Below are 25,851 nucleotides of genomic sequence, written 5' to 3'. Positions count from 1 at the left end.
TGGTTCTCCAACCGCTCGGGATAATTCACTGTTACCAGCTAACCTATCAGCATGCCTTTGAGACACAGGAGGAACTGGAGCGCCCAGTGGAAATCCAAGTGGCGTTTGGGTGGAATTGCAACCACATAGCATCGGAGGTTTGGGTCAACCCCATCGACCAGATGTGTTCCAATAGCCCTCATTTCTGTGTCATTGTACCCTGCTTATTCATTTAGCGCTGACAGTTCATATGTTCTAGGAGCAGAATAAGGCCATTCGACCTATCGAGTCCACTCCGCCATTCAATCATTGGCTGATCTATCTTTCCCTCCCAACCCCATTCCTCTGCCTTTGCCCCATCACCCCTACTAATCAAGAATCTGTCAGTCTCTGCCTTAAAACTATCCATTGACTTGGCTTTCACAGCTGTCTCCAAAAGGAGATGTTGTTACCTGAATGGGTGAGATTTGATGGACACTTAGGGCTTTTTCCTCTGGTCTTTATGAATTTCTGAATCCATTTGTTGGTATGACTGCAACTGTTTCTTGGTGTATTGCCTTTGTTCCTATTACTCAGGTTATACCAGCAACAATTAGGTTTATCTTTCTTTGTTCCTTTCTATTACAATTATTACTTTAACTTGTAATCTTGTCCAGGAATTGAACCTTCTTTAAGTTGTGAAGAATTGAAAGAGAAACTGGAAGCACAGATCCACGCTATTGAGGAAATGCACGGTAAAATTGAACCAGCAGAGAGCGAGGTTCAAGTTTCCAAAAAGAGAGGTAAGCAGACAACTGAGGGCTTGAATTCACAGTTAATTTATAAGGAAACCCTATTGATATGATCACAATTATTGGGCATGAATCAAATAGTTTTCACTAATATGCACTGAATCTCTCGTTTTCTGTGAATGTGGGTTTAGTTTAGTTTAGAGGCACAGCGTGGAAACAGGCCCTTCGGCCACCGAGTCTGCACCGACCAGCGATCCCCACACACTAACACTAGCCCACACACTAACACTAGCCGACACACACTGGGGACAATTTACACTTATACCAAGCCAATTAACCTACAAACCTGTAGGTCTTTGGAGTGTGGGGGGATACCAAAGATGTGGGAGGAAACCAAAGATCGCAGAGAAAACCCACGCAGGTCACGGGGAGAGCGTACAAACTCGGTACAGTCAAGCACCCGTAGTCGCGATCGAACCCGGGTCTCTGGCGCTGCAAGCGCTGTAAGACAGCAACTCTATCACTCCGCCTCCGTGTTGCCCACGGGCGTCCTGTTCCCAAGGATATTTTATGTTTAGCCGATTGCTGGTGTCTTGGAGTGGTACTTAAATCTCAGTCCGCAACGATTTAAAGAATTAGTGAGCGGAGTTTGTGTTAATGAACCTATCTTCAGTTAAATGTTGCAGATTTAACAACTTATTCTTGATTTGTCAGAGTAAACAGGCTTTGGGGCATCATGAAACTTTAGATGACCTCTCAAAGTACCATTATTTTATCAAAACAATAATGTAAATTCTAAATTCTGCCCTGCAAGTGGGCGTTGAATCTAAAAATGGATCAGAATAACCAGATTAAAATTGAGAATGAAGGGGACTCAGCGGAGGATTGGAGGGCTACTGCCACGAACGGCGACAGGCAGTAGACATGAATTTTCAGTGAACTTTTGGAACTTTGTCGGCACCAGATATGTGGCGACACTTGTACGCAGCGTGGGTGTGGTCTTGTGCGCAGCGTAGGCATGGTCTGCTGTATGATTTTACCGCATTTCGCTGTACTTAGGTGCATGTGACAAGGAAGTATCATTGATCAGCCTGAAGAAGGATCTCGACCCGAAACTCCACCCATTCCTTCTCTCCGGAGATGCTGCCTGTCCCGCTGAGTCACTCCAGCATTTTGTGTCTACCTTCAAGTATCAGTGAATATTGGGGTGGGAGATTGCAACCTTCACGTGGTCTGCCCTGTTTCGACAAATGCAATTAACAGGGCGTGCACAATCAAATGAGATCAAATAGAACAAGTTGTCCTACAACTTTAGGCTGTGCATGCCATACGCAAGAAGAAGTGAATATTGAGTAGAATCATTGAATATTTGTCTATGGCACTCCGAGAACACCTTCAAAATCTGTGACAACAGATTTTTCCTGACCAGGAACTAGGACTGACTTGTCCTGACTGGAAATAGATTGCCATTGTCTAGGAAGGAACTGCAGATGCTGATTTAAACCAAAGATAGACACAAAATGCTGGAGTAACTCAGCGGGACAGGCAGCATCTCCGGAGAGAAGGAATGGGTGACGTTTTGGGTCGAGGCCCTTCTTCAGACTGAGTTCCAGGCTCAGCATCATCATCATCATCATTGTTGAAAACATCAATGGGCACGGTGCCTTACAATGCAATGTGCGACAGTGATTGCAACTTCTACTACTTGCACCAGGCACACCCTTATTATCACCAGAGATTAATTCTGGGGCACCTTTTTCAGCAGAACCATCAAAAAAGAATGCTATGGTCACATAATACACCTGCCCAGCACCTTCACAGAGACAGATAAGGTTGGGCAATAGATTCTAGCCTTACCAATGCTGACCACGTTCTCTAAATGAATATATTTTAAGACATTGTTCACCATTATCAGTAAAAGTGACTTGTTTGTTGAAATTAATTTTAATAAGATTTTGTCAAAAGGAATTAGTAAACTGGAAAAAAATGAGCAATGGAAATGTAATGATTTTCTTTACATTTATTTTCCATGTAGCTGCTGAATGTTTGATTTTACAAACACCTGGTACTGCTGCTGATAGAGACCTAAAAAAAAGATTAGTAATAAAGTCATATTCTGCTAAATCTAAGACCCCATCTCCAGACTTAGCCAACAGCACAGCCACAGGTAAATTCTTAAACCTATTAATTTGGCGATGATACTCTGTCACTGACTGGTCGAAATAAATTGACAGATACAGTTGTAATTTTATTTTAGAATTGTAATCAGTATTATATATGCCAATTTGTCGTATATAACGGTTTAAAATATGCATGTTACTTTTGGATATTTGTATGTTGGTCATCAATAGTTCAATAGTCCTTTATTGTCATGTGTACCCTAAGGTACAATGAAATTTGATTTACCATACAGTCATACCAACAAAAAAGCAACAATGACATAACAATTAAACATGAACAGCCACCACAGCGGCGTGTGAGAATCCCCAGGACACACAGCATAAGCGGAGACCCACAGCCATCAGTCCAATGTCCGGGCCACGCACATGCTCCTTCACCGTGATGTGACCAGAGTTGCACCGACCGCTTGTCGCTCTGTCTGCAGTCCCTGTCTGCCTGAACAGTCAGAAAGCCGTCCGCAATCTCATCAGACTCCAGGACGCTCCCGTGGCACGACATCCCCGCAACACCGAGTCCACCCCACTTACGGCAATCCCTCTGAGCCCCCACCAACGCAGGCAGCATCCATCTTGCTTTCAGTGACCTCACATTCCTCACTGTGATGGAAGACGAATAACCTTTACCTTCTTCCTCCTTTTCTCCCACGGTCGGGGCGATCAAAACATCCGCAGTCAGGGCGATCGAAGCTCCCGCAGTTGGTGATCGAAGCCCCCGCAAGGTGGGCGATCGTGGCTCCCGCGATGGAGGCGGTCGAAGCCCCCTGCAGCTGGAGTCCCTGAAGTCGGTCCCTAACAAAGGGACCGCCAGCTCCAGAATGTTAGGCCGCAGTGTGGACAGAGATACGATCGGAAAAAGTCGCAACTCTGTTGTAGGAAGAGATTTTAAAAAAGTTTCCCTCAACCCACCCACCCACCCACATAATACAAAAACTAAAGATGAACTAAAACATACAAATAAAATGGACTAAAAACAACAAAGAAGAAAGGGGCAACAGGCTGTTGGCGAGGCTGCCACTCAAGGCGCCACCCGGTGGTGAAGGTGTATGTGCAGTAGTTTTAGTTTAGTTTGGAGATACACCATTGAAACAGGCCCTTCCACGCCAACCAGCAATCACCCGTCCACTAGTTCTATCCTATTTACAGAAGCCAATGAACCTACAAACCAGCACGTCTTTGGAATGTGGGAGAAAATCGGAGAACCCGGAAAAAAACTATGCAATCACAGGGAGACAGTACAAACGGCATACAGACAGCACTTGTATTCAGGATCGAACTCAGGTCTCTGGCACAGTAAAGCAGTAAGACTGCTATGCCACTGTTCCACCCCTGTAGTAGTGAATTGTAATGAAATTGAAGAATTTTGGAATTTACACATGTAAACTTCCAGTTAATTGTTTTAATCCTAGCATTATACTCACCTACTTTTTGGAAGGGATTTTGATGAAATTTCTAGCGTAATGTTAAATACCAACTGGCAATTTTTTTCCTCTGCATTTAAACAAAGCATTACCATATCCAAATGAATACTGTTGGAAGTTTTGTCATTCAATGAGTGGGCAAACTAATTTATTGTATTGCTTTTTAATTCAGGTATAGTCACCCTACTTCCTTCATGTGATGTTATGACAGTGACGCTACCCGTCTGCATTCCAATAAGGAAACTAAAATCACGATTTGCAAGACAGTTCAAATTGCCCGTAAAGTTGTTGCAAATAACATGTAAAGGTAAGCCTGAGTGATAAAATATCCTTGTGGTAATATATGTAAAAAACAGTAATTAACATTGCTAAATTGGTATCAAAGTGTTCGGCAAACCATAGATTCTTCTTGATCAACCTTTTTGGCCTGTCACATGATAACATTTTTATTACCAAGTCACCTAGACTCGGATCCGCTCCCTAAATAATCAATATATATAATATTATTTGCAAGCACTTGCCTTTTGAAAGTTCTCATAGGTTTTATCGCAATAGGACTTTTTTTAATATTGTAACCTCTCAATTTGTGATTACCTTGAAATACCTTTTCATTATAATTTTACTTGAAGGCTAACCTTTCCTTTTCGTCATGGCCTTTGCTGGGTCATTCTTCTTCTTGCGTGTGGCGTGCACAGCCTAAAGTCGTAGGACAACTTGTTCTATTTGATCTACATGTTTGTGCACCTCGGCTTGATTGCATTAGTCAAAACAGGGTGGACCAGGTGAAGGTTGCAATCTCCCACCCCTGCTGGGTCATTGTTGAACAATTGATGAGAATACATTATCTATCAGTCCTGACCTGGATGACACCAAGGTGTGAAGTATTTGACAGTACAGATAATAGCCCAGAGTTTCCTTGAGGCAGCTTGCTAACCATACGTGTTGCCCACCCACCCAAGCTAACTTTCCCCCAGCCAGGGCCCTATTTATGGTTAATTCTACAGAAATACGTATACCGCAGCTGGACAGGCTGTTCAATAGATTTTTGAATGATAATTTGAACAGATCTTGCTAACCCTAGCCCAAACCCAGACATTGAAACCGCAGTAATTGTCAGACTATAATGGCACTGTAAGGCAGCAACTCTACTGCTGCGCCACCATGCTGCCTGTTGTAACACCTTGCTCTAGGTGAGCCTGGTCTTGCTAGAATTCCCCAGCAATGCACCAGGAAAACGCCTCACAAGTCTTCTACCAACAGACTGCGTTTGGCCCATATCCCTCTAAACCTTTCCAACCCATGTACCTGTCCACATGTCTTTTTAAAAAAATTGGCCTAATCTGAATTATTTCTAACTTTTTAATCTATTTGTAATTAAACTTCTATAATTTAACTAAAACAGGCAGTTTTCAATATTAATAGCTCAACATTAAAGGGATGCAAAAACTCTTAAAAATCCATGGCACCATTGACGGAAATGCATTAGTCCACCCTTTATCTCCTTTCGGAGACACGATAGGGTTGGAATCTTCCCACTGTGGTGCTCATGACTCTGTTCTTGTTGCCTGACTAAAACTTGCATAGTGCCTCTGCATTTCCGCTGAGGCAGGTGTACATGAGAAGGGCAACTGAAGAGAGCAAACTCTGCCTGTGTCATTTTTGACTCAAAATTATTTGGAGATAACATATTGGCATTTTATTCAAAACAGAGTGTTAAAAAAAAAAGTTAAGTAAATTAGATTTTATATTTTTATAGTGTTATGTTCTACACTTTTACTTGTGTTGTGGATGCTGTGCACTGAATGAATGAATATATTGTTGAGATTTATTGAATTTTAGCCCATGCATTCTCAGAAGTCTTCCATTAAAAACCTGTGAACTAATAGTATCCTCTTGCGTTGTAGGTAGAATAATAAAGGATTCGGAAACGCTGGTAGATTTAGGAGTCAGACCACACGGTGCTATCGAGCTGGAGCTGGCATCTACTGACCCTGAAAACTATGTTATTGAACGCATCAAACCACAGCAGGAAGTCACCACGTCCTGTGTCATCACTGTCAATGTTCAGCTAGGTACTACAAAATCTACACCCCCATTAATATTTTAAATTTCAGCAGGTCAATTTGGATTGAGCCTATTTAATGTTGCCCGTAGACTTATCAGACCAGGTACAAGAAAAAAATGCATGTTCCAGATTTAGAGCTGTTCAAATTAATTTTGTTTTCCAAGCCAAGTCGGGAGTCATTACATTTGTGATTGCTGGCACTCATTAGCTTCTCCACTTGGAAACTTGCCTCCAGCAATTGATAGAGACTTGGTATTGGAACTCAAAGTTGCTACACTAACTTGGCTTATTGTTTAGTTTAGAGATTCAGTGTGGATACAGGCCCTTCGACCCACCGTGGGTGGCCCCTGCCGACCAGTGAGCACCCATACACAAGTTCTATTCTCTACACTAAGGACAATTTTACAGGACAATTAACCTGCAAACCTGTACGTATTTTGGATGTGGGCGGAAACCAGAGCACCCGGAGAAATCTATGCGGCCACAGGGAGAACATGCAACCTCTATACAGATAGACTGGTACTAGGTTGATTCAATTGGTCATTGTGAGCAGTTTGGGGCCCCATATCTGAGGAAGGATGTGCTGGCATTGGAGAGGGCCCAGAGGAGGTCTATGAGAATGATCCCAGGAATGATTGGGTGAACATATGATGAGCGTTTGATGGCACTGGGCCTGTACTCACTAGAGTTTAGAAGGATAAGGGGGAACCTCATTGAAACTTACTGAATAGTGAAAGGCCTGAATAGAGTGAATGTGGAGAGAATGCTTCCACTAGTGTTAGAGTCGAAGACCAGAGGCCATAACCTCGGAAGAGAAGTACGTACATGAGAAGGAATTACTTTTAGTCAGAGGGTGTTTAATCTGTGGAACTCATTGCCATAGATGGCTATGGAGGTCAAGTCAGTGGATAATTTTAAGGTGGAGATTGACAGATTCTTGATAAGTATGGGTGTCGGGGGTTATGGGGAGAAGGCAGGATAATGGGGTTGAGAGGGAAAGATAGATCAGCCATGATTGAATGGGGGAGTAGACTTGATGGGTGGAATGACTTAATTCTGCTCCTAGAACTTACGAAAATGATTAAATACATTAAATCTAATTTATTTTGGGAAATTAAAACATGAACATTATGTTGTCATATACAGGAGTTAGCGATTTGCATGTCTTAGGGAGCTAGAGGGTGGTGCTGTAGTCAGGTGACATTGGGATAACATCTTCATCACCTTGGATGTGGAATGATGAAAGGTATCCCTGAAATGGATAGCATTAGAGATGAGAGCATGAGACCCCTGTACCAAACCCCAGACTGCATGAATAGCAAGGGGTTTTACTCCATTAATTCAATTGGGATTACAGTGGGGGGGGGGGGGAGAGACTTTTAAAAATCTCTTTCCTTGAGATGCGACTTTTTCCGTGTCATATCTCCGTCTGCACTGCGGCCTAACATCGTGGAGTTGGCGGCCTCTTGTTTGGGACTTCTAGAGCTCCAAAACCGTGGAGCTTGCAGACTTTAACAACTTGAAGCGGGCGATCCCTTTGCCAGTGGTCGGCCTTTGGTGCGCCAACCTGCGGGAGATGAGGATTTTAACATCGTGAAGCTCGCGGTCCCCGGTTAGGGACCGATTTCGGGCACTCCGAGCCGCAGGAGTTTCGACCATCCCAATGCAGGAGCTTAGTCCACCCCGTCGTGGGAGCTCGATTGCCGCCTGCGGATGGCTCAACTCCCCCGACCGCGGGAGGAAAGGAGGAAAGAAGATAGGTCCATCACAGTGAGGAATGTGGAGGAGCCGCTGTGGTGGTAGTTCATGTCAAATTTTTATGTAGTTGTGTGTCTTGATGCTGTTTTGGTATGACTATGGCAATCCAAATTCCTCGTATGTTGCGAAACATACTTAGCTAATAAATTACAATTGTAATTATGATTATTATGATTTACTGTTGTGGTTAGTACACTATTTTATGATTTCACGTATAAAATCAATATCTGGTATACAAATGGAGTTAAATTGTTAAAACAAAAGACTTCCTGCAGGACCAGCCTCAGCATGTGGTGGTAAGTGGTTTTAAATCCAAGAACATGATTTTAAACACTGGTGTCCCCCAGGGTTGTGTTTTATCACCGATTTTATTTTCCATCTACACAAACAACATAACAAACAATAACAGTGACATTTCCCTTTTTAAGTATGCAGACGATATGGCCCTGGTGGCCCACATCAAGGATCACACTTCTCTGGCTGCCTACTATCAGCAGGTCAACACCCTGATGCTGTGGATCAAAGAGAGCTCTCTGGAGCTTAACACCTCCAAGACCAAGGAGCTGTGTTGTGGGGGGAGGCGAACGTCTTCCCCCCAACCTCTCTTTGAACTTCTGAGGCTGAATGGGCAGACAGTTGAGCAGGTAGAGGCCTTTAGATACCTGGGCACAGAGATTGACGCCCGCCTGTCCTTCTCCCAGCACACAGACTCTGTGTACAAGAAGGCACAGCAACGCCTGTTCCTGCTGAGGAAACTCAGGAGCTTTGATGTCAGACAGGACATTTTAACAGCTGCCTATAAATCACTTATAGAATCTGTACTCACCTTTAACATCACATCCTGGTTCACCCTCACCTCTGTCAAAGACAAATCAAAGCTTTCCCGGATCATCAATCAAGCAAGCAAAATAACTGGCAAAACTCAAAATCAATTATCAGTACTTCACACCCAGGCAGTTAAAAGGAAAGCCAACCTCATTACACAGGATCCCACCCACCCCCTGCACAAGTCCTTCCAACTTCTGCCATCAGGCCGCCGATATAAAGTCCCCCTATCCAAGAAAAACATCCACAAAAACTCATTCATACCCATTGCCATAAACAGCTTAAATAAAAAATGAACAAGGGACAAATTAACCCTGACGCACTACTTTACACGTATCCACAACTTTTATCTTGTCTATTTTTACAGTTTCTAATCCTTATACAGGTACTTGCTTTTAAGATCTATACACACTGTGTGTGCTCGCAGAAATCTGTGTTGTATGACTGCTTATCAGTACATTGTCCTGGTTGTATGTTGAGCCACGTCAAAGAAGATTTTCTGTTACGACAGACAATAAAGTTTTCTGAATCTGAATCAGAATTAGAAATGAACACTAATTTAAAGAGACCATGGTCAATTCATTTACTATGGCCTCTTTAAATGTTTCTGTTTGATCTGATTTTCCTTTACAAATTAACTAAATTTGTATACCAGATACTGATTAAACATGAAATCATAAAATATTATACGAATCACAATCTTCTCTCCCCACAGCCACTTATTGACTTAATGAGTATGCTCAGCATTTTCTGCTTATATTTTTGGATTATCAGCAACTAAGATTTTTGCTTGAACAAAAAAAATTAAATTTCTTAAAAAATGATAGCTCTGATTTTTTTTACAGATGCCAAGACATGTTGCACTGTGGACGTGGAGATTGTGAGACATCCATATCACAAGCCCTATTTGGGTGGCTATAAGCACAAAATTACAGGAACAGAATTCCACCATGCAGGAACACAGACTCCGTCGAAGAGAACTTGTGTTTGCGTGGAGAGGTTCTGCCGAGAGACACAGGTAGAGGATACAGACACCTAATGGCTGTGGAGGCCAAGCTAATGGATATTTTTAAGGCAGATATAGATAAATCCGTGATTAGTATGGGTGTTCGGGCTTATGGGGAGAAGGCAGGAGAATGAGGTTGAGAGGGAAAGATAGATCAGCTGTGATTGAATGGCAGAGTCGACCTGATGGGCTGAATGGACTAATTCTGCTCCTGTCACTTACGGACACGAACCTCGTGTTTTACATGTGTTTAATTTATGCGTTTTTAAAATAATGTGCATGCTCCTTTCATACCAAAGCCTGATTTACACGCTGGTATTTTCGGATTAACACACTCAAATTTACTGCTGACAATGTGGTCGTGTATTTGTTTAATTTATATGGGCAGATGCTGATTTATTCCGAAGATTGACACAAAATGCTGGAGAAACTCAGCGGGCCAGGCAGCATCTCTGGAGAAAAGGTATAGCTGACCCGAAACGTCACCTATTCCATTTCTCCAGCTCAGGATGCTCAGCCTGACCAGCTGAGTTACTCCAACATTGTGTGTCTACTGTTTAATTTGTGCTTTTTTTAATTGCGTGCCGCTTTTCAAGCATGTAACCTCCTCGTAAAATGCGAGGTGTCTGCACTTGAATAAAAGCTTCAGCTGCTATTCTGCCCCATTATTATGTTAGGACTTATAAAGAAATTCTGCAACGTTTCAAACGTTTCTTCATATCCGGTGATCTCTCAGAGGTGGCACGCATGTTTCACTGCAAAATTCACCACGTTGGTTTAAACAGTGGCAGAGACTATAAACCAGGCAGTGAGAGGACATTTTTGGTTAATTTCCTTATCCCTAAATATAACACAGTATTCATTTGAAATATTCCAACTAATAAAATGTTAAGAGGATGAGATGCTCTCTTTTTCAATTCCTTTTTAGCATCTTGGTAAATTAGGCAAGGCTAGCATTTATTACCCTTCCTTGATTACTAACTGCCCAATGAAGACATTTAAAGTGACTGGAAGCTCTTATCTTTAAATGAGAGTTGGAGTTAGAAATGTCGTAAAATACAAGTGGATGTCAATAGAACTGCATATGTGGTTATTATAAATGCAGCTCCAAGTCCTCACAATAGAGGTGATCACATTTAGTGATCATATTCCATTAATGTCCAGTGGCATTGTGCTTCATACTGCTTTTTTTTTAAATTGCTGTTTTTTTCCCTTTTTCCTTCTGCCCACGATATTTAATATGAAAAAGAATATGTGATTCTGTTACATTCTGTTTGTAGTTTGTTTGGTTGTTTGTTTGTTTGTCTTTTTGCACAACGTCCGCGAGCATTGCCACTTTTCATTTCACTGCACATCTCGTATGTGTATGTGACAAATAAGCTTGACTTGACCTTCAAACTTAGTCATCAAACTAACTACCTCCAGGTGAGCTGAAAGGAAATAACTATGTAAATTGTCATGCACCTTCGACTGGCTGCTTACCGCCCTTGGCGGACCATGGCCATTTTGACTATTGACCACAATTATCAGTTCAGTGTATTAATGAAAATAAAGAATAGTTTTTTACCATAAGTTCACTACAACTCCGATAATTTTTACTTAAGTAAATGTTACCATCTTTGGGAAATTTCCATAGCAAATGTACATTTTTTTTCTACAGACAGTTTCTGAAAGAAATAAGTATCAGCAAACAACTAATAATACTTCAACACAGATGACCAAAATCGGCTGCTATGTGACCAACATCAAAGATAAGTTGCTCACTCCAGGAAGGTACTTCACTGCTGAAGAATACCACGAGTGTCGGTTGAATGCGGTAAGTTATAATTTTATTTTTGAGATACCACGCGGAAGTATCATTGAATAAATAGGATCATTGAATCATTGACTCGGGTGCTGTCTGTACGGAGTTTGTACCTTCTCCCCCTGAGCTCGTTGTACATTTTCCTCAGGCTCTCCGGTTTCCTCCCACACTCCAAAGATGTACAGGTTCATTGGCTTCAGTAAAGATTGTAAAATGTTCCTAGTGTGCAGGATAGTGCTCGAGTTCGGGCATCACTGGTCAGCACGGACCCATGGGACGAAGGGCCTGATTCCGCGCTGTATCTCTAAAACTAGAAACTTAAGATGACTCTTTATTCCTGTTCTATATTTGGATCATAACATAAATGTGCTAGCCTATGAATTCAGTGATTGCATAAAAAAGCATGAAAACCCTCACAGAACAACTTCTTTTTGTACAAATATCAACATTAATGGAAAACTACAATTTGCTGCGGCCTTGTGACTTTTGCCTTCAAACTTAGCTGCAACATTAGCTTCTCATATTTCAGGTCATTGTGATACAGACCTACTTTAGACGCTGGTTTGCTAAGAATTATGTTCAACAACTGAGAATACAAAGGGACAAAAGGCTACAATGGGAACAGGAGCAAGAAATGAAATTGAAAACGGAAAAAGACGATTATACAAAGAGACAATATGAAAGGAGAATGAATCCTAAGACAAGAGAAGACTTTGACCTACTCTTTCATGCACTGGAAGGTACATTTTACCTTGTTGACATTTCCCTTTGATTAAGTTTTCCAGTTCTGGTCTTCAGTAAATCATTTTTATTTTAAATGCTATTGAATATTTAAAATGGTCAATTTTCATAAGTCCTTATCGAGTCCACATCACAAGATTAGAAGTTGTTCAGCCAGAGAACACACTTCTCGGCATCTGCATACAATGGTGTCTGTCTTGTCGCTTCTTGTGCTTGGTGGTGGAAAGATTGGTGGAAACAAGGCCCGACGTGAACGCTCTTTCCTTGACTCCAGTTCATAAATGATAGGAGCAGAAATAGGCCATTCGGCCCATCAACTCAATGTAATTCTTTCTCTCCCTCATAACCCCATTCTCGTGCCTTCTCCCCATAAATCCTGTCTTCTGTTAAAATTCTCCAGTTTTCTACATGAAAATTTTTATTCATTAAAAATTTCTGATGATGTCCAATCATGTTTTATTTTCAATTGCAGCTCAGATGGTTTTATTTGAATGCTAGTTTCCGGTGCGAGTAGGAGAAATGTGTTTACTTCATGGCAGTTGTGTTCCTTCTGTGAATATTTAGAATGGAAGAAGGAGGAGGTGAGAAACATAAACCAGACCCTGACTGGACCTGAACGAAAGGCAGCTCTTTACACACTCCTGGAAGAAGAGGCAAAGCTCATTGCATCTATTGCTCGGCATCGAGTAGATGCTGCGAAGGAAACTGGACCAAAATTAATTCAGAATCTTTTGAATAAGGTCAATGAACTAATATGTTACTGCATTAATATAATTCCGTAAAGAAATGATAATGTCTCACAACATGGTGAGAGAATGTGATCTCAACTATCAGTTTGGTGCTACTTTGGGCAAACCTAGTGGGTACATGATCTGTTATTTAAGCTGTGGAAATGATAGCAAATGTATTGAGCCAGTGGAACAAACTCAATTTATTAAAAGTAAATTATTATGCTTGTCTTTCTCACTCAGAGCTGCCCCCCTGTGGTCAAATGATGGGTTTATTCTTCCTGCGCTAGGACTAGACTTGGCACAGGTTCAATAAACCAATTACCTAGCTAACTGCTGGGGAGATGCGGGACTTTTTTCTGCACTTCTGGGTATATTGTGGAAGTCAAATGTCAGAGTGCAGTAAGAAGACTACCAGCAGATCTCAGCTGACAAGTTCATGAGCGTTGACACTGATGAGTGAACAGATGCCAACAGGTTGTGTAGAAAGGAACTGCAGATGCTGGGTTAAACCGAAGATAGACTCAAAAAGCTGGAGTAACTTTGCGGGTCAGGCAGCATCTCTGGAGAAACGGAATAGGTGATGTTTCGGGTTAAGACCCTTCTTCAGAATGGAGGTGGAGAACTTCTTCAAAGTAGGCATACCTTGAGGAGATTTTGCAGTGGAGCAGACAAAATATATAGGAAGGAACTGCAGATGCTGGTTTAAATGCAAAAATAGACACAAAAAGCTGAAGTGAAAAGAAGGATCTCGACCAGAAATATCACCTATTCCTCTTTCCAGACATGATGTCTGACCTGCTGAGTTACTCCAGCTATTTGTGTCTATCTTAGATGCCAACAGTTTGAAGTGTAATAGTGAGCATTTCCAGTCAAATTGCTGCCCAGTCCAATATAATGATCACAAGGTGTCACCAAATTGACTCTTTCCAAAGAAAAAGTTCTAATTATAAGTGTGTTTGTATTTAAGTATTTGTTCATTGTTTAAGTTTCAGCTGTGAACTAACTTGCATTTTAACTGGTGTAGTGTGCAGATCCCATAAGATGGAAGGCATTTGATGGGCGAATCACTGAAATGGACACCCAGTTCACTCTTCGGGCCAGAGAGCTGCGTGAAATTTACAACAGTATTAATATGAAATACCTGACCACGGATGAGAGACTGGATGCTCTATTGACTTTAAAACACACAGTCAAGGTATGAACGTCATAGAGTCTTACATCATGGAAAAAGGCCCTTCAGCTCAACTTGCCCACACCGACCAACATGTCCCATCTACACTAGTCCCACCTGCCCACGTTTGGTCCATATCCCTTTAAACCTGTCCTATCCATATACCTGTCTAATTGTTTCTTAAAAGTGGCAATAGTCCCTGCCTCAACTACCTCCTCTGGCAGCTCATTCCATACACCTACCACCTCGTGTGTGGAAAAAGTTACCCCTCAGATTCCTATGAAATCTTTCGCCCTTCACCTTAAATCTATGTCCTCTGGTTCTCGATTCCCCTCGTCTGGGCAAGAGTTCTACCCGATCTATTCCTCCCATGATTTTATATGCCTCTACAAGATAACCCCTCATCCTCCTGCGCTCCAAGGAATTGGCTTTGGTAAAATTGTAAATTGTCCCTAATGTGTAAGATAGTGCTAGTATACGGGTGATCACTGGTTGACATGGACCCGGTGGACTGAAGGGCTGGTTTCCGTGCCGCATCTCTAAAGTCTAAAGAAACCGTGAAACGCATCTGTTCCTGTCTGTTAAAGCTCTGGTCACAGATTTTAACTCTTTAGAAATTTCTAATATCAATTATTCTTCCTATAAAGGAACATGACTGTAAGTTAACGCAGGAAATTATGGATTTGATTGACCGAGAAGCAGATCTTCTTATGAGGCAAGTGAAGGAAATATACCTGGATGGACTCAGACAGAGAATATCAACACTCTTTCTTCAGTACATCAAAACACCAATGTTTAACCCAGAGATCGCCAGATTCCTTAAGGTACAAAAATGGGCAAAGTTACTTTAAATGTGCTGGGGTCATTCAGCAGTGTAATTTTATGCACTTTCCCTTTTATTGACACAATAGATGGTCTGAAATGCTTAATCTTTTCAAAATCTAGCATTTAGAATTATATTCATTGGCTTTGCACAGAACAATATGGTTCTCCAGAATCTCATCTGGTTAGATATTAATATCCCTGCATAGATGGCTGAACACAGAGTAGCATCGGACAGGTTCCATGGGCATGGCCGCCCTGTTGGAGCTGTAGTTAATATTGTAGTCATTGTCTAGACAGGCTACCAAACATTTGCGTTAAGCGACTATTTACCAAAACAAAATCACATAGAATTGGAGATGACCTTCTGAAATGGATTGTTAAATGTCTGAGAAGTGGGTTGTGATAAAATGAACATTTTGGATTTGAGGTACTCCTCGAAAGACTGTAACGTTCTTCACCCCGTGTATCAAAGCTTGTAGGAACAAAGATAAGATGAGAATCTAATGGACCAGGAATCTAGCATGGATATAAACAAAATATATAGTACCTAAGATGCTGGCAAATGGAATTCACTGTTGACTATTGGCTGACCAAATGGGTGACCATTTTTTATCTAAGAAATGGAAATACAAGGATTTAATGTTGTGAAAGTGGGAATTTTGTTGTAGAGGTATACAGGGCAATGATAAATACAAGTGTGCAAGTACAAAAAAGAAGCCAAAGAGGCTAAAGGGATATTTCCAATTGCCTTAAATGGACTGGATTACAAAGGGCAGGAATTATATTTGAGATCCAGAGAGTCATTCAGCACGGAGACAGACACTTTAGCCCAACGAGTCTGGGCTGACCACCAAAAACACATTTACATTAACCCCATGCTATTCCAATTTTATTTTCCCCATGTTCCCAACAGCTTGTCCCTAAGTCTACCACTCACCTATACACTAAGAACAGTCAACCTTCCAACATGTAGATCTTGGGGACTGGGAGAAGGAACTGGCACACACATACAAAATCCGTGTGGTCACAGGGAGAACTTTTCAGCTCTGGAGATCAGGATTGAACCTAAAGTGCTGGAGCTGTGAGGCAGCAACTTTACTAACCATTCCATGGTGGGGCATTTGAACACTGTAATGTGGGCAGTGTCATCAACGTTTAATGTTATGCTGCCTTCTGGTGATGGCATCACCCAGTCTCAACTTCTTGGTTAATGAGTTCAGTCGTAGCCATACAGCAGGGTACCAGGCCCTTTGGCCCAACTTGCCCATGCTGACCAAGATGCCCCATTTACGCCAGCCTGTTATAGTCTCATATCCCTCCAAACCTTTCTTATTCATGTGTGTGACGTGGTTGCCACTGTTTATATTTGTGTTATGTGGTTGCAATGGAATATATTAACTGGGGAACCAACAAATTATCAGTTTGGTTGTTGAATAATAAGTTCCACAGCGCTTTATTACAGATATATTCATAAATGCAGCATGAAAACCCGACCTAAATTTAATTCTGCTTTGGATGTGTGGAAAGTCTGATCAATTCCATTGATATTAGTGGGTAAAAAGTACCATTGGAGAACGGTCTTTGTTTGTAGACTTGAAGACCAAGGAAAGATATCCTTTAAACTCTGAACCTCTCTATAATGTGAACTTTGTACTATTCTAGGTTCCACAGGATCCAATGCAGTTGCGCAAAAACATTTTTTTCTGCTCAAGCTGTGGGAGTTACATACCGTCCACAGACTTCCCTCTGTCAATGACGTCAAGGGGTCTCCACTTATGCCGACAATGCATTAAGCAGAATAATGAAGCTCGTCATCGCGAAGAGTCAAGCCAGTACAAACTGATCATGAAACAGCTGAGGAAAGCTGAGGCAGATTTTGGAGATGGATCGCAACTTGCATTCTTGGTGCAGGTATTGTATGACTTTGCTGCAAGATGCTTTAAGCAAATGGCGTTGTGCACACAAAATCTATAGGAAAGAACTGCGGAACCAAAGCTAGGCCCGAAATACTGGAGTAATGGCGCAGTAAGAATAAACCCATCATTTGACCACAGGGGGGCAGCTCTGAGTGAGAAAGACAAGCAGAATAATTTACTTTTAATAAATTGAGTTTGTTGCAATGGCTCAATAAATTTGCTATCATTTCCACAGCTTAAATAACAGATCATATACTCACTAGGTTTGCCCAAAGTAGCACCAAACTGATAGTTGAGATCACATTCTCTCACCATGTTGTGAGACATTATCATTTCTTTACGGAATTATATTAATGCAATAACATATTAGTCATTGACCTTATTCGAAAGATTCTGAATTAATTTTGGTCCAGTTTCCTTCGCAGCATCTGCTCGATGCCGAGCAATAGATGCAATGAGCTTTGCCTCTTCTTCCAGGAGTGTGTAAAGAGCTGCCTTTCGTTCAGGTCCAGTCAGGGTCTGGTTTATGTTTCTCACCTCCTCCTTCTTCCATTCTAAATATTCACTAAAATTGCCCTAAGACAACCGGAATTTCCCGAATTTCAGGTAATTCCCTTCAAAGTGGAAACACTGTGTTGCGTGCTAACCAGCCAGCGGAAAGACAAAACATGATTACAATCGAGCCATTCGCAGTGTACAGATACATGATAAGGGAATAACGTTCAGTCATGAAATGTCTTTCATAGTAAAATCTACGATTTAATGCATTGATCTGTTATCTTGGATAGCTAACATTGTTTCGACATTAATTTACAAAGCAGTATTATTTTGGCAGGAACAAGATATGAAATATCTCGTTGACAGTATTTGGGGCACGCAGTCTGCGTTGAGTGCCAACACAAGTATGAAGGATCTGGTAATGATAAGGTGGGATAAAACAATGGAGTGGTCACCCTGGAATTGTATCATCCTCACAGAGGAAGAAGCTGAAGCTCACCTTAAACTTGATAACATCTACAAGGTATATACATTTATTTCCTCTCTTATTTTGTAAACTTATCACTCTATATTTTCTGCATTTGTTTATTTCTGTTGTGTCTCATAATTTCCCACTGTTGCTCTCTGAGTTCAACTTTGCTTATTTATTTACCCACTCATGGGCTCATTAGTTTACTCATCTGTCTGCATTGTTCCTTGCATAATCCTTCCATTCTATGTTTAAGTTTAGTTTAGGGATACACCGAGTCCACGCCAACCAGCGATCGCCCCATATATACGCCAGCACTATCCTACACACGCCAGGGGCAATTTACACTTTTACCGGCCAATTGACCTACAAACTTAAACGCCTTTGGAACGTGGGAGGAAGCCGGAGCACCCAGTTAAAATCCATGTGGTCACAGGGCGAAAGTACAAACTCCGTATAGACAGCACGCGCAGTCAGGATTGAACCCGGATCTCTGGTGCTGTAGGGCAGCAACTCTACTGCTGTGCCACCATGCCGTCCCACCTATGATGTCCATTCAACTTCTTAATTGCAAATTTGATAGGCCAATGTTTTAAGGCACCGAGGAAAGCTCTGATGTGTTTGTGTGTCCTCAATTTAATGTCCGTACAGTGATTAACTCTGGACTAGACATTTGTGGATGTTGACTTGAGGGCCTGAGCTGTAGCGAGAGGTTGGGTAGGCTAGGATTCTATTCTTTGGAACACAGGAGGATGAGAGGTGATGTTCTAAAGGTGTATAAGTTCATGAGAGTAATAGAGAGGGTAGATACACAGACCCTTTTACCCAGAGCAGGACATTGAGGAACCGGAGAACATACAGTAGCTTGAAAGTGAAAGGGGAAAGATTTAATAGCAACCTGAGGGACAACTTATTCACACAGTGGTGATGGGTATATGGAACAACCAGCCAGTGGAGGTGGTTGAGGAAGGCACTATAACAATATTGAAAGGACAGGTACATGGACTGGAAAGGTTTAGAGATATGTGTCAAATACGGTCAGGTGGGGCTAGTGTAGATGGGGCATCTTGGTCGACTTGAGTAAGTTGGGCTGGAGGGCCTGTTTCCATGATGTATGACTCTATGATTCCATGAGTATATTGTTGTTCGTCACACAGGACTATGAGGCCACGTTTATTCGCACCATCAAGCACCGACACACTTTGGGAAACAGTTATTTTTCTCGGATTCCTGAAATTGTGAAATACGCGCGCACTTGCCTGATGAAAGACTCGACTTCCACAGACGACCTCATAATTACAAATTTACTTCAAGCTAATTGAAAACCAGCGTTTGCAAATTACTTCAGTGGATGATGTCAGAAGGACACACTTCAAAGATTAATTTCAATTAAAAAAATTACAGCTTTGTAGAAAAGAATGTTACATTGTTTTATTAATCACTGATCATAAAACAAAAAATAATTGTAACCTCTTTAATTTATAATCGATTCTGTGTTTGTAATTAATCCCTCAGACTAAAGAATGACTGAATGAAATGTAATTGGATTCATAAATGCAATCCTTTATATATTTCAATATAATCTTATTACAATTTGCTAATATTTGCACTTTACAACAGCCATAACACTGGGTCCCTGAACTGAAGCTTGATGTATTGCTTAAAATATCAGGCATAGTCTCAGTCATTAAAATATTGTGCTGCCCAAATTGTCCCAGCTAACCCTCATGTGAAGGAGGGACTGTAGATGCTGGTTTAATATTTAATATGAATATTGATTTCTCTAACTTCAAGTAACCCTTGCATTCCCTCCCTCACCCAAGTCGTTGTACAAATTCCAGTCATCTTGTTGAGTTTCATTGTCTGTAACCCATTTTCACCTAGCTAGCAGTTAACAATAGCCAGTTTCCTTTATCATCATTACTTTTTTGCATATCTTTCATTCATTTATTCCATATCTCTCGATATCACCGTCCATATCTCTCGTTTCCCCTTCTCCTGACTCTCAGTCTGAAGGAGGGTCTCGACCCGAAACATCACCTATTCCTTCTCTCCAGAGATGCTGTCAGACCCACTGGTTACTCCAGTTACTCCAGTATTTTGTGTCTACCCCTCATGGGATCCAGATGAAAACACAAGGCGTCAGCTTGGTATACATACAACATAGTACAATACGTTCTATGTTAACAGTCTCATAGATACAGTCTCTTCAGCCTGCAATGTTTGTGCCAAACATTATGTCAGATAAACATATCTACCCTTCCTGCACGTGATCCATATCCTTTCATTCTCTGCATATCCATGTAATTATCAAAAAGTCTCTTAAATGTCACTATAGTAACTGCCTCCACCACCACCCCTGACAGCACATTCCAGTCACCCACTACCTTCTAGGTAAAATAAATTACCCTGCACATGTCTTTTAAACTTTGCTTCTCTCACCTTAAAACACTTCCCTCTAGTCTTTGACCCTGGGAGAAAGGTTCTGACTGACGACCCAACCCATGCCTCATAAATGTTATATACTTCTATCAGGTCTCCCCATCCAACCCCCACATTCCAGAGAAAACAACCCAAGTCTGCCCTTATAGCTAATACCATCTAATCCAAGCAGCGTTCTGGTAAACCTCTTCTGCACCCTCTCAAGGCCCCCGCATCCTCCCTGTAAAGGGGTGACCAGAACTGCACACAATGTGCTAAATGCACCCTAAAGGGCCTGTCGCACTGTACGAGGTAATTCAAGAGTTCTCCCGAATTTTTCCCTGATTCAAACTCGGAGAATGTCCATAGCGGGCCCGTAGGATTTCGTGGATGTCTCGTAGCGGTTCGTACGAGTAACGGTAGGTACTCGGGAAATCCGGTAAACTCGTGATGTTGTTTCAACACTGAAAAATATCCACGAGTAAAAAAATACTCGTGATGCAAAAAAATTGTTACTTTTTACTCGTATGAGCCGCTACGCCACTAACTCCTACGGATATTCTCCGAGTTCGAATCGGGAAAACTTGGTAGAACTCTTGAATTACCTCGTACAGTGGGACAGACCCTTAACAAAAGTGCTGGAAAGCTGCATCATGATTTCTTGACTCTTCTACTCGATGCCCCATTGCATGAAAGCAAGCATATCGTGTTCCTTCTTTATCTCTACTTGTGTTGCCACTTTCAGGATGACATAGACTTGGATCCTGAGATCCCTCTGTACATTAATGCTGGAAACGTTCGTGCCATTAACTGTATACCTTTCCCTTGCATTCAACTTCCCAAAGTGCAACACCTAATATTTTCCTTGGATTAAACTCCATCTGCCATTTCTTCGCCCATTTCTGTAGCTGATCTATGAATGAATGAATGAATGAATCTCTTTATTGTCAATGCACATGGTACAACGAAATTTAAAAGTCAATCCCACGGTCCGATTCACAAGAGCAATTTTAAATATATAAGAAAAGGTAAAAATATATACATATAAAAATTAAAAAAAAACTACAGATAAATAACAATAGCAGCTGAGGTAGAACCATTCAGTTGAATGTGAGTGTTATTTCTTATTTTGCATTGTTAAGTTCACGTATGGCTATGGGATAGAAGCTGTCTCTGAGTCTGTTTGTGCGAGTTTTGAAAGACCTGTACCGTCTGCCAGAGGGCAGCAGGTGGAACAGGTTGTGTCCAGGGTGGGAAGGGTCCTTCAGGATGTTGGCTGCCCTGCCAAGGCAGCGAGAGCTGAAGATGTCCTTCAGGGAGGGCAGTGGGCAGCCAGTGATTTTTTGTGCGGTGTTGATGACCCTTTGTATATCCTGCTATATACTTTGACAGAAATAATTCTATTGAAAAGTAGGTCAATACCAAAGGATAATAATATAATGATCATAATTCTTTTGTCTTCTTACAATGGAATCATAACGGTCTGGAATTATTTGCACAAATGCTCGACCTCTGAAGTGCATTAAAGCAGTGTGTAAGCTGATTGTATTTTCCAAGTGGAGGCATGTCACAATACAGAACTTTCAATGGTTCAACGGAGCATTATTGTTCATATGTGCAACTGCACGGTGAAATTCTTTTTGCATATTTACACATGGAGATGCCGCCATGTTTTGCCGCCATTTCCAAAGTGCAAAGTCTGGCCCACCCACGTGCTCAGTCTACTGAAGCAGTTCCTGATCCAGGTGAGCCCCATGCTCCTGCAGGGCCTCCTCCATCGCCTTCAACCAGATCGGTCTGCAAACAGTCAATGCTCGCCATCCACCATCCGTACACTAGTTCTATGCTATCCCATCCTACACACTAGGGGCAATTTACAGAAGCCTATTAACCCACACACCTGCACATCTTTGGAATGTGAGAGGAAACCGGAGCACCCGGAGAAAACTCACGTGGTCACAGCGAGAACGTACTGACTCCGTACAGACAGCATCCATGGTTAGGTTGATCCCCGGTAGATAGACACTAAATGCTGGAGTAACTCAGTGGGTCAGGCAGTGTTTCTGGAGAAAAACGATGGGTGACGTTTCGGGATCAGGACCCCTCCGAGTCCATATTATTCCATATAACCAGGGCCTCTGGTGTTGTGAGGCAGCAGCTCCACTAGTTCCATCAGTTAAGAGTAGGACTTCGCCTCAGATGCCCCACATGATCACTGATGTTCAATGTTGAACAAGTACGGCTGAGGGCTTTGGCAAATGCTTCCAGTGCCAATTTTGCAGGTAAGTCACAACTGCCTGATTCATACTTTGTGGGTGTGACACCAGTTTGTTTTAATGGTTGATCCAACCTGCAGGCATGGGCTTGTACAATGCAGCCTAGTGTCTCTGAATGCTACTGAGTTTTCAAAGCTATTAGTGGTTGTGGTCAAAAACGAGTTTAACACATTGGCCTTCTTCAGTCAGAGTACTGAACGACTGAGTACTACTCAGTCGGTAGGTCATGTTGCAGTTCAGATTCAGATTCAACTTTAATTGTCATTGTCAGTGTACAGTACAGAGACAACGAAATGCAGTTAGCATCTCCCTGGAAGAGCGACATAGAATATGATTTCAATAAATAAATCTATTTACATGCATACAGTCATAGTGTTTTTCCTGTTGGAGGAGTGTCCGGTGGGTGAGGGGGTGATTGGCAGTCATCAGTTGTACAAGATGTTTTGAGGCCACATTTAGAGTATTGTGTTCAGTTCTGGGCACCGTGTTATAGGAAAGATCTTGTCAAGCTGGAAAGGGTACAGAGAAGATTTACAAGGATGTTGGCTAGAGGAACAAGGCTAGAGGGTCCGAGCTATTGCGAGAGATTTAGTAGGCTGGGACTCTATTCCTTGGAGCGCAGGAGGATGAGGGGTGATCTTATAGAGGTGTGTGACATCATGAGAGGAATATATCGGGTAGATGCAGTGAATCTTGCCCAGAGTAGGTGAATTGAGGACCAGAGGGCATAGGTTTAAGGTGAAGGGGAAAATAATTAATAGGAATCTGAGGGGTAACCTTTTCACACAAAGGGTAGTGGGTGTATGGAACAAGCTGCCAGAGGAGATAGTTGAGTCAGGGAATATCCCAACATTTAAGAAACAGACATGCTCTATAATCTTTGGTCTCTGCTGCTGCTGCTGCTGCTGCTGTGGGACACACCCGTGGACTGATGCCGATCTTCCTCGCAAACTCCCACCAAACTCAGTCACGTTACCACTTCCACCTCTACTGACGAGGGCTCGATCGATAAGTGGCTCAACCACCAGATGGCGACACAATGTCATCAGAAGAAGTAAAGTCAGTTCAAAACTTGATTGAAAAGATAAGTTTTTAGCTGCCGTTTAAAAATGTCAACCGAGTGGGCGCCTCTGCGTGCCCTGGGTCGGGTATTCCACAGCTTGGGGGCGTCATTGAAAAAGGCTGCTTCGCCAATTTTCTTAATGTTTAACAAGGAACTGCAGATGCTGGAAAATCGGAGGAAATAGGCAACGTTTCGGGCCGAAACGTTGCCTATTTCCTTCGCTCCATAGATGCTGCCGCACCCGCTGAGTTTCTCCAGCACTTTTGTCTATCTCCAATTTTCTTATTGCTGCGGCATTAAGAGGCTAACAGGCCGGCATCAGAAGACCTGAGCGTGGGGAAGAGTAGGGGCATAGGGAAGGAGGGACTCTGTAAAATATGCTCCTCCAAAGCCACTATGGGCTTTCTAGACAAGAAGGAGGACTTTATAGTCTCCCCTGGATCTCACAGAGAACCAATGAAGAGAGTATAATACTGGGGGGATATGTTCCCTTTTCTTGGCATTTGATAAGAGCAGGGCTGCAGCTTTTAGAATGAGCTGTAACTTGTTGGAGGGTTTTGAAGGCAGACCGGTAAATAAGGCATTACAGTTATCAAGTCTGCTTGATATGAAAGCATGTATGAGTTTTTTACAGTCACGTTGAGGCCGTACTTTAGCAATATTTCTGAGGTGATAGAAAGCACACTTTGTTACATTAATTATGTGAGATTCAAAATTAAGATCATTGTCAATTTTTACCCCCAGGCTTGTGACTTCTTGTTTGACATAGGCAGTCAAATTTCCCCGTTTACCAAGTAACATCTCTCTCTTGGGTGTTGATCCAAGTAATAACATTTCTGTCTTGTCATCGTTGATTTTAAGAAAGTTAGCATTCATCCATTTTTTTTAAATGGAAAATAGGCAGGAGGTCAAAGTACTTCGGGCATTTGCATCAGTGGGTTCGACAGAGAGGTATAACTGAGTGTGATCGGCATAACGTAGAAAACTTACATAATAAGTGCATGCTACCACCGTTAGAGTAGAGCTTCACCTTCAGCGAGAGAAAGGAGAACTTCACCTTGGGGGACAGATAGGACCTCACCTAGAATGTGAGAGAGAGAGAGAGAGAGAGCTCGGACTGTGATGTGAAGCTGGTACCAGCCAGTGCAGAGAGGAGTCTCGAATACACAGAGCAGCATAAGCAGTTATTTTGTATTGTCACTTTATTGATAGTTTTTTTCCCCCACTTGTACTTTGCTTTAATGAAGAGTTATTAATGCTCTGCAGGATGTGCTTTATCCATTCAATGATTTGAATCCTGCAGATATTTTGTTAAGTCCCAAACCTGGACGCATTTGTGCAGCAAAATGTTGGCACCAAAAATCATGATTAATAATGTTCTAAGTGCTATGTCTCACACAATTATGCACAATTTGTGATGTACCAATACGTTTTCATTACACCTGGCCCAGAGCGGAAATATTCATCCCTTACCTTTTGGTATTTGTATTTTGCTATTTGTATTAATTCATTTAAAAATTTAAACATATAATATTTTTCAAAATTGTTGTGATTTTTAAAATTTTTTAAATTTTTTTATTAGAAGCAATTGTACAAAGACAAAATATTCGGTGTCTAAAATTATACAATTATTGTACAGCCTAATTTTTAACTTTATAACTAAAAAGTGAGAAGTGATGTAAAGACATATTTTCATTACATTGGCCCTTCGAGGAAGCATTAATCACAAAGGTCTTTGTTTTAGTTTATTTCAAATTTAATCTATTTATTATTTTTTAAAATCTGTTCTTTTGAGACGTACAGATATATTTTCATTACACCTGGCCCACAGTGGAAACATTCACCCCACAGGTTTTTGTTTTAGTTTATTTCAAATTGAAAATCTGTTCTTTCGTGGAGGATCATTGAAAAGAATGGGCATTCTTGACGCAAGTTTGTCTTGGTGGTGAACAGGTTAATCAGTAAACCTTCTTA

The 25,851-nt window shown here is 41.7% G+C and overlaps 1 protein-coding gene across 1 annotated transcript in view; it reads left to right on the top strand.

The window, feature by feature from the left end:
- iqub (IQ motif and ubiquitin domain containing) overlaps nt 1-19,586 on the top strand; it is a 34,005-nt gene extending 14,419 nt beyond the window's left edge. The window contains exons 9-21 of the mRNA XM_033037629.1: nt 636-761; nt 2,746-2,877; nt 4,481-4,615; nt 6,213-6,380; nt 9,802-9,974; nt 11,623-11,778; nt 12,296-12,506; nt 13,072-13,247; nt 14,263-14,433; nt 15,057-15,233; nt 16,897-17,145; nt 17,986-18,171; nt 19,275-19,586. Coding sequence (XP_032893520.1) covers nt 636-761; nt 2,746-2,877; nt 4,481-4,615; nt 6,213-6,380; nt 9,802-9,974; nt 11,623-11,778; nt 12,296-12,506; nt 13,072-13,247; nt 14,263-14,433; nt 15,057-15,233; nt 16,897-17,145; nt 17,986-18,171; nt 19,275-19,439 — 2,225 coding nt within the window. The 3' untranslated portion in view covers nt 19,440-19,586. The remainder of the gene's footprint in view (nt 1-635; nt 762-2,745; nt 2,878-4,480; nt 4,616-6,212; nt 6,381-9,801; nt 9,975-11,622; nt 11,779-12,295; nt 12,507-13,071; nt 13,248-14,262; nt 14,434-15,056; nt 15,234-16,896; nt 17,146-17,985; nt 18,172-19,274) is intronic.
- Nucleotides 19,587-25,851: the final 6,265 nt, after the last annotated feature.

Source organism: Amblyraja radiata, chromosome 19 (assembly GCF_010909765.2).
Source record: "Amblyraja radiata isolate CabotCenter1 chromosome 19, sAmbRad1.1.pri, whole genome shotgun sequence".
Lineage (NCBI taxonomy): Eukaryota > Metazoa > Chordata > Chondrichthyes > Rajiformes > Rajidae > Amblyraja > Amblyraja radiata.
Note: the sequence above shows the minus strand (reverse complement) of the source record. Positions and strands in the feature narration are given on the sequence as shown.